This window comes from Antedon mediterranea, chromosome 3, assembly GCF_964355755.1.
Source record: "Antedon mediterranea chromosome 3, ecAntMedi1.1, whole genome shotgun sequence".
In the NCBI taxonomy this organism is placed as follows: Eukaryota; Metazoa; Echinodermata; class Crinoidea; order Comatulida; family Antedonidae; genus Antedon; species Antedon mediterranea.
In genome coordinates this window covers 10,951,644-10,967,699 of record NC_092672.1, presented here as the reverse complement: position 1 = coordinate 10,967,699, position 16,056 = coordinate 10,951,644, and the positions used below count along the sequence as shown (strand labels likewise).

The 16,056-nt window shown below is 29.7% G+C and overlaps 1 protein-coding gene across 2 annotated transcripts in view; it reads right to left on the bottom strand.

Annotated features, from left to right (window-relative positions):
- LOC140044861 (ephrin type-B receptor 1-B-like) overlaps positions 1 to 16,056 on the bottom strand; it is a 42,685-nt gene that overhangs the window by 15,835 nt on the left and 10,794 nt on the right. For both annotated transcript variants that reach the window (XM_072089550.1, XM_072089551.1), the window contains exon 3: positions 14,364 to 15,015. In XM_072089550.1, coding sequence (XP_071945651.1) covers positions 14,364 to 15,015 — 652 coding nt within the window. The remainder of the gene's footprint in view (positions 1 to 14,363; positions 15,016 to 16,056) is intronic.

The window sequence follows — 16,056 nt, the reverse complement described above, 5'->3', positions numbered from 1 at the left end:
GTCATAATTTCTATTGTTTTGAGAACATATTAAAAATAAGATGTTAATTTAAAACATATTTTCCAAAATGTTCATTTTTGGTAAGAGGAAATACAGAAGGAATATTTCTTGACAGTATGCTTTCTTGCCTACAAAGCAAGTACTAATGAAAGCATATTAGGGTACAATAATTTAAAACTATTAACTGAACTATTCCATACCTCCCTTCTACAATTGTTGTGTATACCCATGCACACTATTTTATACCAACAACCTGAGGCTAAGACACAAAGCATGGTTGATGGAATAACTGATAACATTATTTATCAAGTAAAATCATGTTATTGTTCAGATTAACACAATTTTTTGAAGTGCTTATTCCAATCTAGGTTTGAGAACATATGTACCGAACTTTATAGTTCTTTGAATAGATAGTACATTTAAAAGAATTCAACTATTTATTACACATTAAAATTTAAATGTATATAAATTTACTTCCGCCACTTTACGTTTCCTACCTAAAGTATAAGAAGGTTCAGTTCTTTGTCTTTTGTATAGTATAAAAACAGATATATACCTATGTTCACATTGACATAACATTCTTAGTTTCAGATTCATTCAGTTTCAGATTCATTCATTCTTAAAACAGATATATACCTATGTACATTGACATAACATTCTTAGTTTCAGATTCATTCATCTTGAGCTTTTTACTTTGCCAAAAACAAAATAATCTGTCAACATATTACAAGAGAGTTATTCTAAAATTATTATCTCTTGGATGTCCATATAATAGTTTACTTTGAAACAGGTGTTGACTGAACTTTGCATATATTATTGATGTGCACAAAATATGGATAGAGGCAGCTGAAGATAAGTTAGTGATATCAAATTTCAAACGTCCCTTTAGAATACTACATATGAATGAATGGCCGTCCATGTTTACTCGACGGATAACGCAAATTTGTAGTTAAAATCTTTGTCAAAAGGAATTTTGATAAACATCTAGTTTTCAAGCAAAAGGTATATTATATTTGTTGAACAATTTGTTTAAGGTTAGGTCTGCTAACTTTTTAACATTACTGGTAACTGTGATATTGACTTCTACTTGACTAAAACTAAACTAAAATCATGCTATTGAAGAAAAAGAAGTCACTACAGTAAACTGTAGTAGAATCATTCTAACATGGTCCCCAGTTACCTGTATTATATACAGTTGCAATGTAGTAAAGTAGGAGAAACAGTTATTTTACAGTTAGCAAATACATGTAATGTTTTGAAGTTGAGAATGTTTTTTTTAAACAAAACAGAACAAAGGACATTTAGTATAGATCTAAAATTACATAATGGATGGAGAAAATAACTAAATAAGACAGATCGCGATGTAATGACAGCAAGTGGCATTATAGCATTACTATAGTATTTCGGTTAAGTCTATTTGACTGATGAACTGTTCGTTATGACAATTTATTGTTCTAGATCTAAAGAAAGATAGAGAAAAGATAGGCCGATATGACATATAACTATTTTGAAAATAACTTATTATTTTCAATTATCAATCATAAACGAATATTATAGTATATTTTAACAATCTAAAGTGTTTTGAAATATATGCTGAAATTTTAATCTGTCTTACTTCTTCATTTTTTTCACAATTTGTAAACTCTTTATAGAACAAAATTGGGATCATATAAATTATTACTTAATATGGTAATTTGGAAAATAGGCCGGCAATCATCTTTGGTTTCATATTCAATTATATAGTACTTTAATTTCATCATGAGATAATTTGATATGTGATGATTGCACATGGTATTGGTTTACTTTTTCCCCCTCCCCAAGGTACAAAATCCTCCCCATGGTATCGCAATGAAGTCAGCACATGTCCCAGTTTGCACATGTTCCAACCAATAGTTCACAACCACATCGAAACTATCATAAATTTTCTTCTTAACAAGACTGCATGAAACCTATGCTTTACTTATTTGCATGAAACAGGTACAATACCCTGTGCTAAAAACTCCAAACCTGATTAAGAACTCGTAAATTTTGGCCTAAACAACCGGGTCTAAAGTTCCCTGGCTGATCATAACTGAATGAACCACAAGGCCACAAAACTGATGATGGACATGATGTAATGCAAGAAATGTCATGATTTTATATGAATACATTATTGCTTATTTTTCCCTAGGTGCTCTTTGGATTTCATAGCATAAAAAGTGAAACTTTCGTAATGTGAACAGCATCTGTAAGACCTAAGAATCCCACATATACGGTAACTACATTCTTTTGTTTTCAATGATTCACTGCCTACTTTATAGAAAAATGTTTTTTTTTAATAGACATTTATTGAATTCTTCAGGAATCTCATAATAAGACAAGTTAAATATTAACTTAAATGATGAGAATTACAGAGACAGGGGTTAAAATTGCAACATCTTTGCCACATTTTCCAGATATTATTCATGCAATTGCATCTATATTATTTATATATATGTACGTGTTACAGTATCATATAAATCCAAATTAGCAAATCCAAAAGAAATAACTAAATGTTGACAGTATTCAATAAAATATTTTGTAAATAGTAACAGTCGGACACCTGCAAAAACTTAAGGAGTATTATTACTATAATTAAAATGGAGATAGTGAAAATAATTAAAATCAATCAAATCAAGGATGAACTTGGTATACTAATCTATATCGTTAAAAAAAACATGCTAACTGCCAAAATTGTTTACTGTAATTATCTCAGTCAACTATTAAAAACAATAAATAACAACAATTATTTTTATTATTTTCCAAATCATAACTTGTTGTACATTAAATCTGCAGAAGAATAGAAACATTATGCAAATGAATGAAGTCTTTATGTAATAAATTCCTGAAAAGTTTTGGTCTTTTATGGTTGGCCTAATTCTACAACACTACTTTTTGACGGAACAAAAGTTGCCATTATTTATTTTTCCAATTACAACAGGTCCCTGGAAAGAGTGTGCAGGAGTGTCCCTCAAGGAAAAGAAGCCAATTAGAGAATTAATTAACATATATGTGATACCATAAACAGATTCAATTATCAGACCGCTTGTTGTTTTCTTATCTTGTTCATGCAACATCATACAACTAAAAACACCTGATAGTTCCAACATTTTATCTGTTTCCATCACAACTGCATACCTCTATCTATACTTTCAATGAAGCTATTAATTCATCTGATATCAAAAGTTGAGCAAGACTATTAGTACACACTCATGGCTAAGGCAATAATAAGCGTACTACTTTACTGTAAAAACTATTGTTCTTGAAAATCTGTTCAAAAGAGTAGTAATATTGTTCTTGTAAAAAATAATTTGCTTCTTTGTAGTTCTTATTACTAATTACTTAATATTCTATTAACAACATCATTCATATTCAAAATGAGATTTTACCAGCAGTTTATGGTACCACCTGTCTATTAAAACAAAACCAATTAGATAAATACATTTGTTTGTATCTCTCTCTGTTCTGAAGGAACAATCTGATTTAAAATGACCTGGTTTATTGTTGCCAATGAATATCGTATGTTTAGAGCGGAAATGCAAAGAAAATAGAGCAACTAAAAAAACAACTCAACTAATACAAATAGAAATTTCAATTCTTAAAGTATATTTGGAAATTGGAAGAAATTGGTAACGGCAAACATCCAAATTAAATAACAAATCCCAGAGCTGTGACTAACTAGAGGATTGTTTTTGAACTTGTTCCACTCAAATCTTAAACGTTCAAATAGAATTCTAACTTGAAACCCTTCAGGCAATCTGAGATACAATCCAAGTTAACAACCCGATGAAAGGCCCTCTTGCTTTAGCAACCACTAACCTATTTTACCATCAACTTTGCTTAGTTCTACAATAAGAAAATCAGAAAGCCTCCGGGCGATGTTGGCTGTTATAGACAAGAACGTTTTCTTTTTATTAATCACTTTAACTGGGTTACAAATAAACAATTGTTTATTTTGACTGACACTCTTTGGAGAATAGCAATCAAGGAATTAAGTTTTCTTTAGGCCATTTACCTTGTGCAGTTTGGAACTGCTTTAAGAATTGTGAAACAAGGCAACCAGTTTACCAGGAGACTAGCTCCTTAAGAATCTATTGATAATATAGTTTAGAAGTTTTTTAACTGCGTAAGAATCACCTTGACGAATTTTTTTTTTTTTAAGTTTAGTTCAAGAACATTTTCTAACCTTGGGTTGTAGCATCTTAAAGTTCAACTATAGTTTCGGGGTATACGCCTTAGTTATGGACAAGATAATGTGTAAAATAAAGTACAAATGTTCTTAATTAATGTATAATTAGCCTATATGTGCCTTTAAAATGAATAATGTATTTTATTTACATTTAAAGACTCATGTGATAATACTGTTAACATTCTGGAAATATAAGTCATTTAAAATGATTTCTGTTGTTTGACTGAAAACTTTGTTGCTTTTATGTTTTTGTTTTTAAAGGAAATAATTACATTACTTTTACATAAATTCAAGTTTAATACAAACTAGATTTGAAACAACTTTTTACGTTCCAAAAAATCAAATTTGCAATAAACCAGCTAAATGAAATCTAAGAATACATAACAATATCGTATCTACTAAAAATACATGTTATCCATTTCTAAATTATTTTTCATATTATAAAGCTCTTACGAGAATTTTAATATTTTTGAATGTATAGAACGGATTATGAGACAGATAACCTTAATGTGTTTTGGCGTACTATGTTATAGCATTGATGTTATAGCAGCAGCGAGTGCCAACTTAATAAATATCTTGAGATTGCTAACTGCAAGCATTTTTCATAATCAGTCATCTAACTGTCGTACTAGACAAACAAATGCATTACAAATCAGGTACAAATTGGCATCAATAGTCTTACGCCATTTACTTTACATTTAAAACTACTAGTACTGTAGATTTTAAGTTGCTTTTAACCAACTAGTAAGCTGAATTTGTTATATACTTTCTTATACAATTTATTATAAAAATGAGACAAAAAAAATACATTTTTTTATTTAAAAATGTTCATATTCAGAACCAAAATTTGAAAGAATCACTCAAGGGTCTTTTTGTTGAAGTATTCGGTCGAGGTGTGTATTTGGCAAATGCACTTTTAGACTTACATTCTCACAATAGCTAATCTACCATAATAAAGTCCTTTAAAAAAGAGTCAAAATCCTAGATGTGAAACTAACATTTTTTTTAAATTTTGCCTTTAACCATCAACCCCCTTCCTTTATGCTAATTACAATCATTGCTTTAACTGCTACTGGTGATAACTTCCTCGCTTTTATTTCTCCATTACGTTTATTTGATTGATTGATTGAATGTATAATCGGTTGCATACTGTCAGCCGTTTGCCTCATCAATATATTATGTGATAGCTTACTTGGTATATTACACCTCATTTGAAGCGATGTCACGAAAAACATTCAGAGAGGCTGTCAAGATGCCAATATATCTATGTCAGCACAAGGAATTGCTCTTTCCAGTGCCTTAGTAAAATGTTCAAATTATTTATCTCTAATTTAAAGTTTACTTGTGATGACATGTCTTTCTACACACTCTTAATGGAAATGTACGTATGAATTTCCACTTTCTTTTCATTTAGAAATTAAAATTGTAATTTTCGCATGGTTTACTGACAATGTTATTTTGTACCTTAAAACTACTTTCATTTTGAATCACCTTCTTTGCATTTTATTCAAACTTGGTTTACATTTCGTCAATGAAATTCTACACAGGTGCTAAAGACAAAATTGTAAACATCGCGGCCGAGTCAGTCGCACAAGCATAGACGGAAAATAATCCCCATATGACCGAGGTGAACTCTCGTCAATTGGAAAAAGACAATAAAATGACAAGACAACATGAAAGTTTACTTAAGTAATTATGTGGAAGGAAATGAGATTGCATATGTAGAGACGGTATACTGGTTCGCAAGTAGAGTTCTAACCACAATTTTGATATGATATATGATATGACCTGCCTTATGATTAAAAAAATGCTTAATTTTAAATTATTTAAGTTACAATACAGAACAAAATCCATTGTGATTTTTCACAAGACAAAAACTCAAAACAAATACATTGAAAATTAAAAATCATTTAGAAGTATTCAATTTTAACTATTAAACAAAAGCTAGATAGATTTACTAAACAACAAAAAGATGATTAAAGAATTCTCATAAAGTGTTCAAATGAGACATGTATGCATGAATGTTCTTTGTCTGTTCTCTAATTTTTTTAAGTAATTAAAACTATAATCTCGGGGGGGATTCAGGTAGTTATTGGCGTGCTTTAAGTACTCGCGCGCTACTATCAATATTTAGTCAGTAAATGCACAGGAATATCCAATTACCCTATAAAGGAAGTTGTTTGCCTGAGCTATATACCAAATTAAAACCAATTCAAAGATACCAAAATATTTTTACATAAATCTGAAAGTAGTGCTATTCTGTTGGTATACTTCTACTACTCTACTGTAGACCTATGATCATATTTTATGTTAAGTGTTTGTATTATTCTATCCTGTTCAAATATAGTACCATACTGTAAGTGCTATGGCCTGGCTTAAAATGAACCTTAAAATGAACCTTAGCCTGAGGTAAATGTGAAAACGACTCTCGCCACAGTTAAAATGGATGATTATTATTCATGAATACACGTCTTATAGTGAGAAAGATCCGTAATGGTTTGGATCACCTTAATTGTTTAATTGTATTCATATGACTTGGAGTTGTCCGTTTAAATTCAGGATAGTTTTTTTGAAAAAATCATACATGCGATAAAGTGACAGATCCCAAATCATTTGAATATTACTGTAGCATAAGTTTAAATTAGGATAAATATAAATTGTACAGTCTGCTAATATTTGCAACATTCGGATATAAACAGAAAAAAAACTATTTTTATTTCAAACCTACAAAAAAATAGGCAAGAAATTTTAGTAACCTCTGGCAGGCTGATTTGAGTAAATTAAACTTAAATTAGATCATAGAAAGAAAATACACTTGGGCAGTTGTCAAACCTGGTTTAAGAAATGCTTAATATTTCCGTATAAATCAAACCAATTATCATGTTATAATAACAAGACTAAACTGACTTCAAAATGTACCTAAAGCTATATTATTAGTGTGTATAATATAACTCTTAAAACATTCTCTGTTAAACTCATTACTTTTACTTATATAAATGGGTTAAATGTCTGGGTTAATTTAGCAAGTCAATAAATTAACTAGATGTTTGTATTCTAGCAGGCACTAAGGAAAAGGCAGCCTACAACTGATGACAAGTCCAAATTAAAGAAAGCTATATCCAACAACAACAAAGTAAGTTAAACGTCAAAATGGAGCCTTACATTGGTGGTCTCTTTCAATGTTATTGAATAAGTTTAAACTCCTTATTTTTACAAATTTTCTATTATCTTTTAAAATTTACATAATTCGTTAAGTACCTTACAAACCTTGCACGATATCTTTCTCGTTTTAAGTATACATTATTAACCTTAGCTTGCAATCGCATTAAAAAATTATCAAAAGAAATCATTTACTTTAGTTCTAGATAGAACACAAGCTTTTATTTTGCATTGCCAACAAACAGTGTGTGGTTTGTGTTTCGTATTCTCCTTGGGAAAGCTACATATAGGCTGTGTCGCAGTGTCTACATAGTAATCAACTAGCAAACAATCTGTGTACACAGTTGAAAACTTAAAGAGCTGTGTTATCATTTAAATATAGTAACATCATGAAGGTATATTTGCCTTGCTTTCTGTTAACAAAATAAATTTTAAGTTAAGTGTGTTCTTTTTGGGCCTATCTCACCTTGGTTATTCTAAACCAATTAAAGCTTGCTATATCAGAGTACAAATGACTGCTTTTTGATCCCAAATGTTAATATAAATTTGGCTATTATAAAAAACCAGGGTTAATATATTCACTTAAAAGGAACATGATAATCCATTCCATTAGCTTTTATAAAAGGTGATGATTAACCTTACTGGTCTCTAAAATCAAGGAAATCTTATAAGAAGCTAACAAAGTAGTCGCATTGAATTTTAATGTGTAATTACCTTTTAAAAAAAATCCACAATACATCTTGTAATTTGTAATACCTTGTTATTCATTCTTTTATTTCAGATATATTATATGCCAAAAAGTATACAACAATAATACAACAAGGAAACACTATTACAATCCACCTAATAACTTCTTGAATTTTGATCACTTTTCCCAATTCTTATATTTTACATTATAATGTTTATAAAGTCAAGATACTTTGCAATTATGTTTTTATTTGTTTACATTAAAGTGTTATGCATTATACCATGGAGAAATAATTCTCCATGATTATACATACTGTACATATTGTTTTGTGATGATAAAAACAGAAAAAAATATATTATTTCAACTTATTAAACTTGACTTACATTTTTATAAAATATCATTCATAATTTATGGCTTTGGAAATGTAATAAAAATAATAAGAATGTTTCAAATATTTTCCTGAGGCCTTAATTTGGGAAGTCCACTTATGTCTGCAAACATGCAAATTAATATCATAACAAAAGAATGTATAATGTCTAGTATGGGGATTATTATGTTTTTACTTCGTGATCTATTTCGAAATTTTACAAAGAATGTGGATAAAAAGTGGCAGAAAGAATTCAAACTCATGCTGTTTTGTGGGGAAATTGCAGAAGGTATTTGTTTTCGATTAGTGAAACCTAAAGCTACTGATCAAACCATGTTTAGGGACCGGTTAAATCCTTTAAGGTACAGGCCTATAGGAAGTATATTAATTTATACTACAGGTGCGTGTTACGTATGCATGATTATTTTACTGTGGTGAATAAACTACATTCCTTCGTTCTTAAATCCTAATTATCAAGTGAAGGAATGATAGGTGGGCCAAAAACCATAAGAAAACGATATTGCTAATTAATACTAAGATCTCGTTTCATTTGCAAATAATCTTATAACAAAATAAAGATTAAGAAATTGAACTTTAAGGAACCATTGTGTTATAATGTGTTCTATTGTTTAAATATTGTAGCAAATTCAAACCAACACAATGTATTTTTTTGGGTTAAGGTTGTTATTTTTTGTTGGTTATTGTTCTTGACAAGTTCATAACAAGGAGGTGACAAGGAGAAAAAGAGCTAAGTACTGGCTTGGGGTGTAGATTATACTATGACACCTAATAAATATTCTATTGTGCTTTGTTTTTGCATTAAGTTTAATCTGCAAACATTTTCAAACAATGCTGGTAGCTTTGTAAAAGTTAAGGTGTGATATTATACTATAAACAATTATTTTTTTAAATAACAACTCTTTTGCACAGTTCTTATTAATATAAGTTAATATTATAAACCAAAGTAGAATTGATTTGTTTTACTGTATTGTTATAGAATAGTTATATTTAGACTTTAAACACTTTAAAATTAAAACACATTAAACAATGTAATTTTTCTGGTATTTAATATCAAGTTTAACTTATGTTATCTTATGTTCTTTAAGTGATTCTTAAAAGCGATAAATGCTTAAATTCAGTTACGGTACTCTATATTTATAATTTTCAATCAAAATTCAAATGTCATATAATAATCATTGCCCATGCGAGTTCGCATTGATTTGTTTATAATCGGTGCAACGCTCACAAAAGAGATTGAATTCTTTACTTGCTCACAAGTTAATTGTCATATAATTTTTTTCTCCTAACCATCACAATACATAGTATTTTATTAATAGGCGGCTTACGTTTGATGCTTGCTCGGCTGTGAAATCTGAGTGTGTTTCTTTTGAATTGGCAAGTCTATGGGACACCAACGGTATAATAATCGTTTCTATGCTACTTAAACTTAGTAAAGGAGTTCAACAACAAGAAGCATTCCAACCTTTTTCAATGAGATATACATGACTAAAATTAAATAATAATCTGTGATTTTGATAATAGATAATATTGTTCTATTGTGAAGTTTTCATGTTTGGACAGAACTACCGTACAATCGCAGGGGTAATTACTGAACGAGACAATGTTTTGTGACGAAGGAGGTGGGAGTCAAATGTAAATAGACAGAAATATCAAAGTGTTTTTAACTATCTTTTGATCTTATATAGTAACGGATATTGAAAGAACTGCTGTCAAGTAAATACAGTAAGTCCAAACCTCTTCAGTGAAATGAACGTGCTTTAATATAGTGAAGAATATTTTCATAACTGGTACGATTATTCAAAATAAATATTACCTTCTATAAAAGTAAACAAAAAGTCAAATAGGTCAAACCTCTTATGGTTTACAACACCAAACTTATCTTCAGTGAAATGAACGTGCTTTAATAAAGTAACAAATATTTTCATTATTTACATATGATTATTCAGAATAAATAATTATTTGATTGTTTATAGTACATCATTAAAAGATTCAAATTAAAATAATTTCAATAAATAAACATTTTGAAATCATGGTTCAAGCATACATGGGGCCGGCCATTATCCATCCATCTTTTTTTTTTATCATTAGACCTAATTCAAGTGTTGGAACCAACAGATACTTGGATCAATAATATCTGATAGACCATGTTCACAATCAATCAATGCCATTAACATGACTCATTGATACTGGGAACACAATAGACAAATGAGACACTTTATCATAAATGACACCAAAAAGAATTATTGATTGAGCAGTGTATGATAGTGCTATAATAAGCACTTAAGTCAATGACCAGTTTAATATTAAAATACTTTCATATTTACTAAGAATTAATTAAATACGTATTTATTTACTTCTTATTCTACCCTTTAAATAAATAAAAAAATATAATAATAATATAAAAATCACATTCTAAAATACATGATAGATATTTGAAAGATTTAAACGTGACTACTACCTGTATATATTATTCTACAGAAGTAACTATTTATTTTATGTAAATAACATTATTGGCACTTTCCCCTTACACTGACCTTTAACCAAATACTTATACCATATCTATATCTACAACAAATAGACTCCTGTTTATTAATGAGACAGCCTTGAATGAATAATATTAAGAACAAACTTGTACATTGGTTTACAAATGACAAGAGGCAGTGTTACCAAGTCCAAGGCTGAGCAATTATTACCTTGGACTCTGTAGCCCTACATACAATGTTTTATTTTCTTCTCTGACTAAGGTTTTAAAATTGTAAAAACTATAGATGTTTAAGTAATTAATAATAACTAATAAATAAACAGTATTTTTACATCCCTCATTAAAAAAAATAATAACTAGGATTCTATACTAAACAGAATGTTTTAATTATAAATAAATAGGTTGAATTTGACAAAATAATGCTATAAGATGTCTGGGGACTAAATCACTACCAAATGCTATATTATTGTCAACATGCCTTTTATGTGTAGTATAATTAAATTATTAAGAGTATATTCATAAAACTCTGGTACATGCTATGTGGTGGTTACCGGTATAATACCTTTAATTATGTGTGATTTAAATGAAGATTTAAAATCTAGACTTTTAGAGTGTACATGTAGATTTAGGCTATGAATTTAGGAATCAATGGTTTAGGTTAAGAGTTTCCACCTCTAATCTGCACATAATTTTTCTTGTTTGCCCAATGTTAGTCGATTTTTTTATTTGCAATTTGCATTGCAAACAAAGTGCTGCATATGTAACTACAGCTTTTTTAAGACCATTTTATGTGATATTGATTTTCACAATTAAAACATCAATGCGCACATCGTACATTACCTCAGACATTTGAACTGTCATCGACATGTACAATGTGATTCACTATGACCTCATGGTTTTAAATTTTAAATTGAATCAAATCTTTTAATTGACAAACGGTATTAATTGGTTAAATTTTACTGTTATTGTCCAAGTTGTGATATATACAGGAATTTATAAAATCATGATCTGGTAATATCCTAGGAGTTTGCTGTTGAATTACTCTTAATCCCGGTCTGAGAAAACAATAAATTATGTGAACAACTTGGTGATATCAAGTAATGAAACACTAGCAAATGTTAGTACAATTAGGAAATAAAGTTATAAATAGAAAATTTACAATTATTAACATTGAAATGATACAACTAATTGTTAGAACATTTTTAGTCTATAGCAAGTACCGATAATTGCTTGACTAAAGTAAACTTTCTCTTAACAAACAATTAAATACATCTACAATTTATTGTAATTTGTATTGTATATTAGAATTAGAAATAAACTTTCTGGAAAATCAGTTTATTTTGGAAGGTAAGAAAAGCTGATGGAACAGCCAACACACTCTCCCTTTCACATCATTTTTACCATCAAGACAATAAATCCAAACTACCGACAAAGAGATAAAACAAGATCATCTCAACTCTTATAATCATTATAGACTGTAAAATCAATTCTTTTTTGATAAAGGGCCACTAGAGTTAGGCAATGTTGATGCTTTCCAGTGTTTGGATCTTAAAAGCATCTCATTTAAGTTAAAAGAATGTCAAGTGCTAACATTAAATGTGCACTCTCTATCTTCTCTTGTAAACAGTCTGATATAGATATCTTTTGGATGCTATTTTATTCTCTTTGCTAATTTAAATTTCAGTGGTAAGATCATTAAAACGTTCTGTAATATACTGCTTTTAGAAAGTTGGCATGTTTGATGATTAACCATTATTATCATGCAATCACACTAAACACATACAAACAATGTACGCAATTATTTAACAAAAATAAAGCCTGTCATATAAGGCTACTAATATAACCAATCAAAACAAATTATTATTTTTTTTTATTTATGTACTTTAGTATCCTATATTTATTTTTAATATGACCGTTTTTGTATCTTTTTTTTTATAATTTAAGTTTTATTGTAATTTTTCTATATTGACTTTCTTTATTTAAAAACAAGAACTGAACTGATGAACTGAATATATGTCATAATGCTTGAGTTCATTATTTTCATAAATGTGCTCCAATTATTAATCGTAGATTATATGATACGCCAACGTACGAGTTAAGTAGCTAAAATGTCTAATTCTTTAACTTTAATTATAGTTTCATATAAACATTTATAATCTTCGTCTACTTTTATTTCCAAATTTGTCATAATTACGAAACTGAAAAACAGAGACAGACTTTTCTTTTATAATTTCGTGTAAAATTAGAATCTTAATTCCATGTAGGCCTTTTAGAATTTTGGATTTATAACTATAATTAACTTGATGATTGCTTTTAGTTAGAATAGAAATACTGAAAAAAGATTTTTCCCACTAGGAAAACTTTCACACATTGAGTACTAAATACACAATTAGCACTAAATTATGACACATTATAAAGTTAGTAAAACACCAATAGGAAACCTTTGAAGTTCCTACAAAAACACATTTAAACAACTTCTACCATACAACACTATTCAGAAGCTTGCCTCAGCTCCTAATAACAACAAACTTATCATCAAACACAAACTACATATCAACAAATTCAAACAAAAGTCTACAAATAAAGTGTGAAAGAAAAAATAACACTAAAGGACTTTGAGATCCCGACACGATAAGTCTACTGAACCAGGCAGCAAAGAAAGCTGGTTCTGCAGACTTCTCTTGACTAAAACAATGGATATCGCCAGAGTTTGGTGCCATTTAAAACCCCCTGTGAAATAGATACATGAAACTGATATCATTGGGAATTAATGATATTGTAAGGATAAAACCTAGTCTTTTCACCGCGATTCTCGTGCATGGATGATTCAAAGTTTGGCCTTGCGTGGCGTTGGACAAAACACGGTTCTCTGTGAACGTTTTCCGGGTGTTTCTATAGGTTCGGTGATGTGGATTAAGTTACTCTAAGCACACTCCTTAGAGTTAGTAAGCTTCCAATTAAATTAATCAGTTGGAAAATGTCTTACATTTGATGAATATTATGCCGGTTTATTTTCTTTAATCTGGAGTTGACTTTGAAAAGTAGTAACCAGCTGTGTTGTTTAGTTTGGTAATAAATCTCTTTTTTTGCATAGGAATACAAAAATTATAACTAAGAACCAAAATATGTGTCCACAAAATGTAATTTACAATTATAAATGTTTTTCAAATACAAAGTTTAGATATTAAGACAAACATTAGGGTTAATTGAAAGAAGTTTAAAACTATAAACATACAATAACAATTCCAGAAAATTAGGAAAAACACAAGTAAAAATAGCAATTGAATTTGTGAATTAAAAATGAATATTTACAAATGATACATAATTTACACAAAAACCACCTAATCAAAAAAGAATAGAAATAACTTGGTCAGAAATAGAAAAAAGTATTTCCAAATTGAGGAGTAGATGTCATGTGATACTTTGATAACGCTCTTACCTCTACATTCTGAGCCAACTGGTTCGTATCCAGGATCACACGCACACGTTCCTTGGATCAGAATCCAACTACCATCACTCTGGCACTGATAAACTGGTTTCTTATCATTCACCACACTTGCATTTTCTACACATGTACCTTCAACGGATACAAGTGAAGTCACTTCGTGTCCTGTAATTGTTTCAGCAAAACTTGCAAAATTCTCTACAACCTTCGGGCAAACGGTGTAAAACACACGTGTCTTGAGCAGTGCCATGCACGCACCTTGATCCTGCAACGCTAAGTAAAAACCACTTTGCGTAACCGGACTAAAATCTTCAACCACCATGTTTATGATCTCATTCTGTGGATCTGAAAAGCGTCCTTCCGCGGCAATCCTTTTTATTTTATCATATGGTGGCGCTCCCCATACAGGATTTGGTGAATCAGCAAAGTCCTGACCGGCTTCAATATAATAAAAGTCAAAGGTTTCACGACACGACAGCACATTATCGATACCCTCGCAGGAGTACATTGAAAACTCAAGCTCGACTTGGATACGATTCGCACCCATTCTCTCAATGTGAGGTGTCCTTAACCAATTGTTTTGATTGCTTGATTGCACTTGGCATACTTGAAATGTTCTATAATAACTTGCACCAGTTTCCAACCACTGAAAGAAAATAAAATAATTATTTAATTTTTATTAATTTTTTTTATATATTAAATTTTATTTTTATGTGTATAGTGTTTCATAAATGTTCTACTATTAAATTTTAATTGTTAACTGTCAAATTTCAGAATGACTCATGATTGATTAATTAGACCATTACAAATGAGCATAGACATCATCTTCTTACAAGACAATGCTCAAATAAGACAATCCAATAATAGTATAGATAGTAATAGCATCATTTGCATAATTACTTGCATTCATTATAAAAGAAGCCATAGGGCATTATTGATTGGCTGCGGAGTTTGGGGGAATATTCTCCTGAGACTGATGGTTCGGAATTAAAGAAAATAAACTGGAATTTACAGATGAAAACTAATACTTTGTTAAGTTGTAATTAAGTTGAAAAAACATTGACAAATTTACAAAAATCTATAGAACTGTGTAGAGTCAAGTTTTAGATAGACATGAAATATTCAAATATTCTTATTCTTAAAATTTAAAGGAAGTAAATCTTTTTGAACAGAAATTCTGCAAAAACAACTTTTTGCAGTATGATACACTGGCGATGTATAAAAGATAGGCATCATCTTTTATCATCATTAGGCCTACACTGTACATCATGTTGGGTTAGCCAAGGGCCAAGATTTACTCCCAAATCCCACTGCTTAATCATCATTACAAAGCCACAATGACCAGACACCCAGGATTGACGAACTTTATTATTAATAGCGTTACATCACCATTGTGTTCACAGTACACAATACATTTCAACAGACTCGGGTAACCTTGCTAAACTTATAAACGATCAAAGTAACAAACAGTAATGTTAAAAAGAGCACAGAAACCGTGACAAATTCAAAACAGTTTGTAAGACTAGCCACAAAGAAAGTGAAGAAACCTTTACAATTAATCTTGGCTTTATAAAATTGGTAAAAATAATACCCTTTAGCAATCTAGCCTTAATTACATGTTTGTTTGTGATGACAAGTTGTGGTTGTTAGCGACATAAAATCTGAATACTATAGATATAATTATATA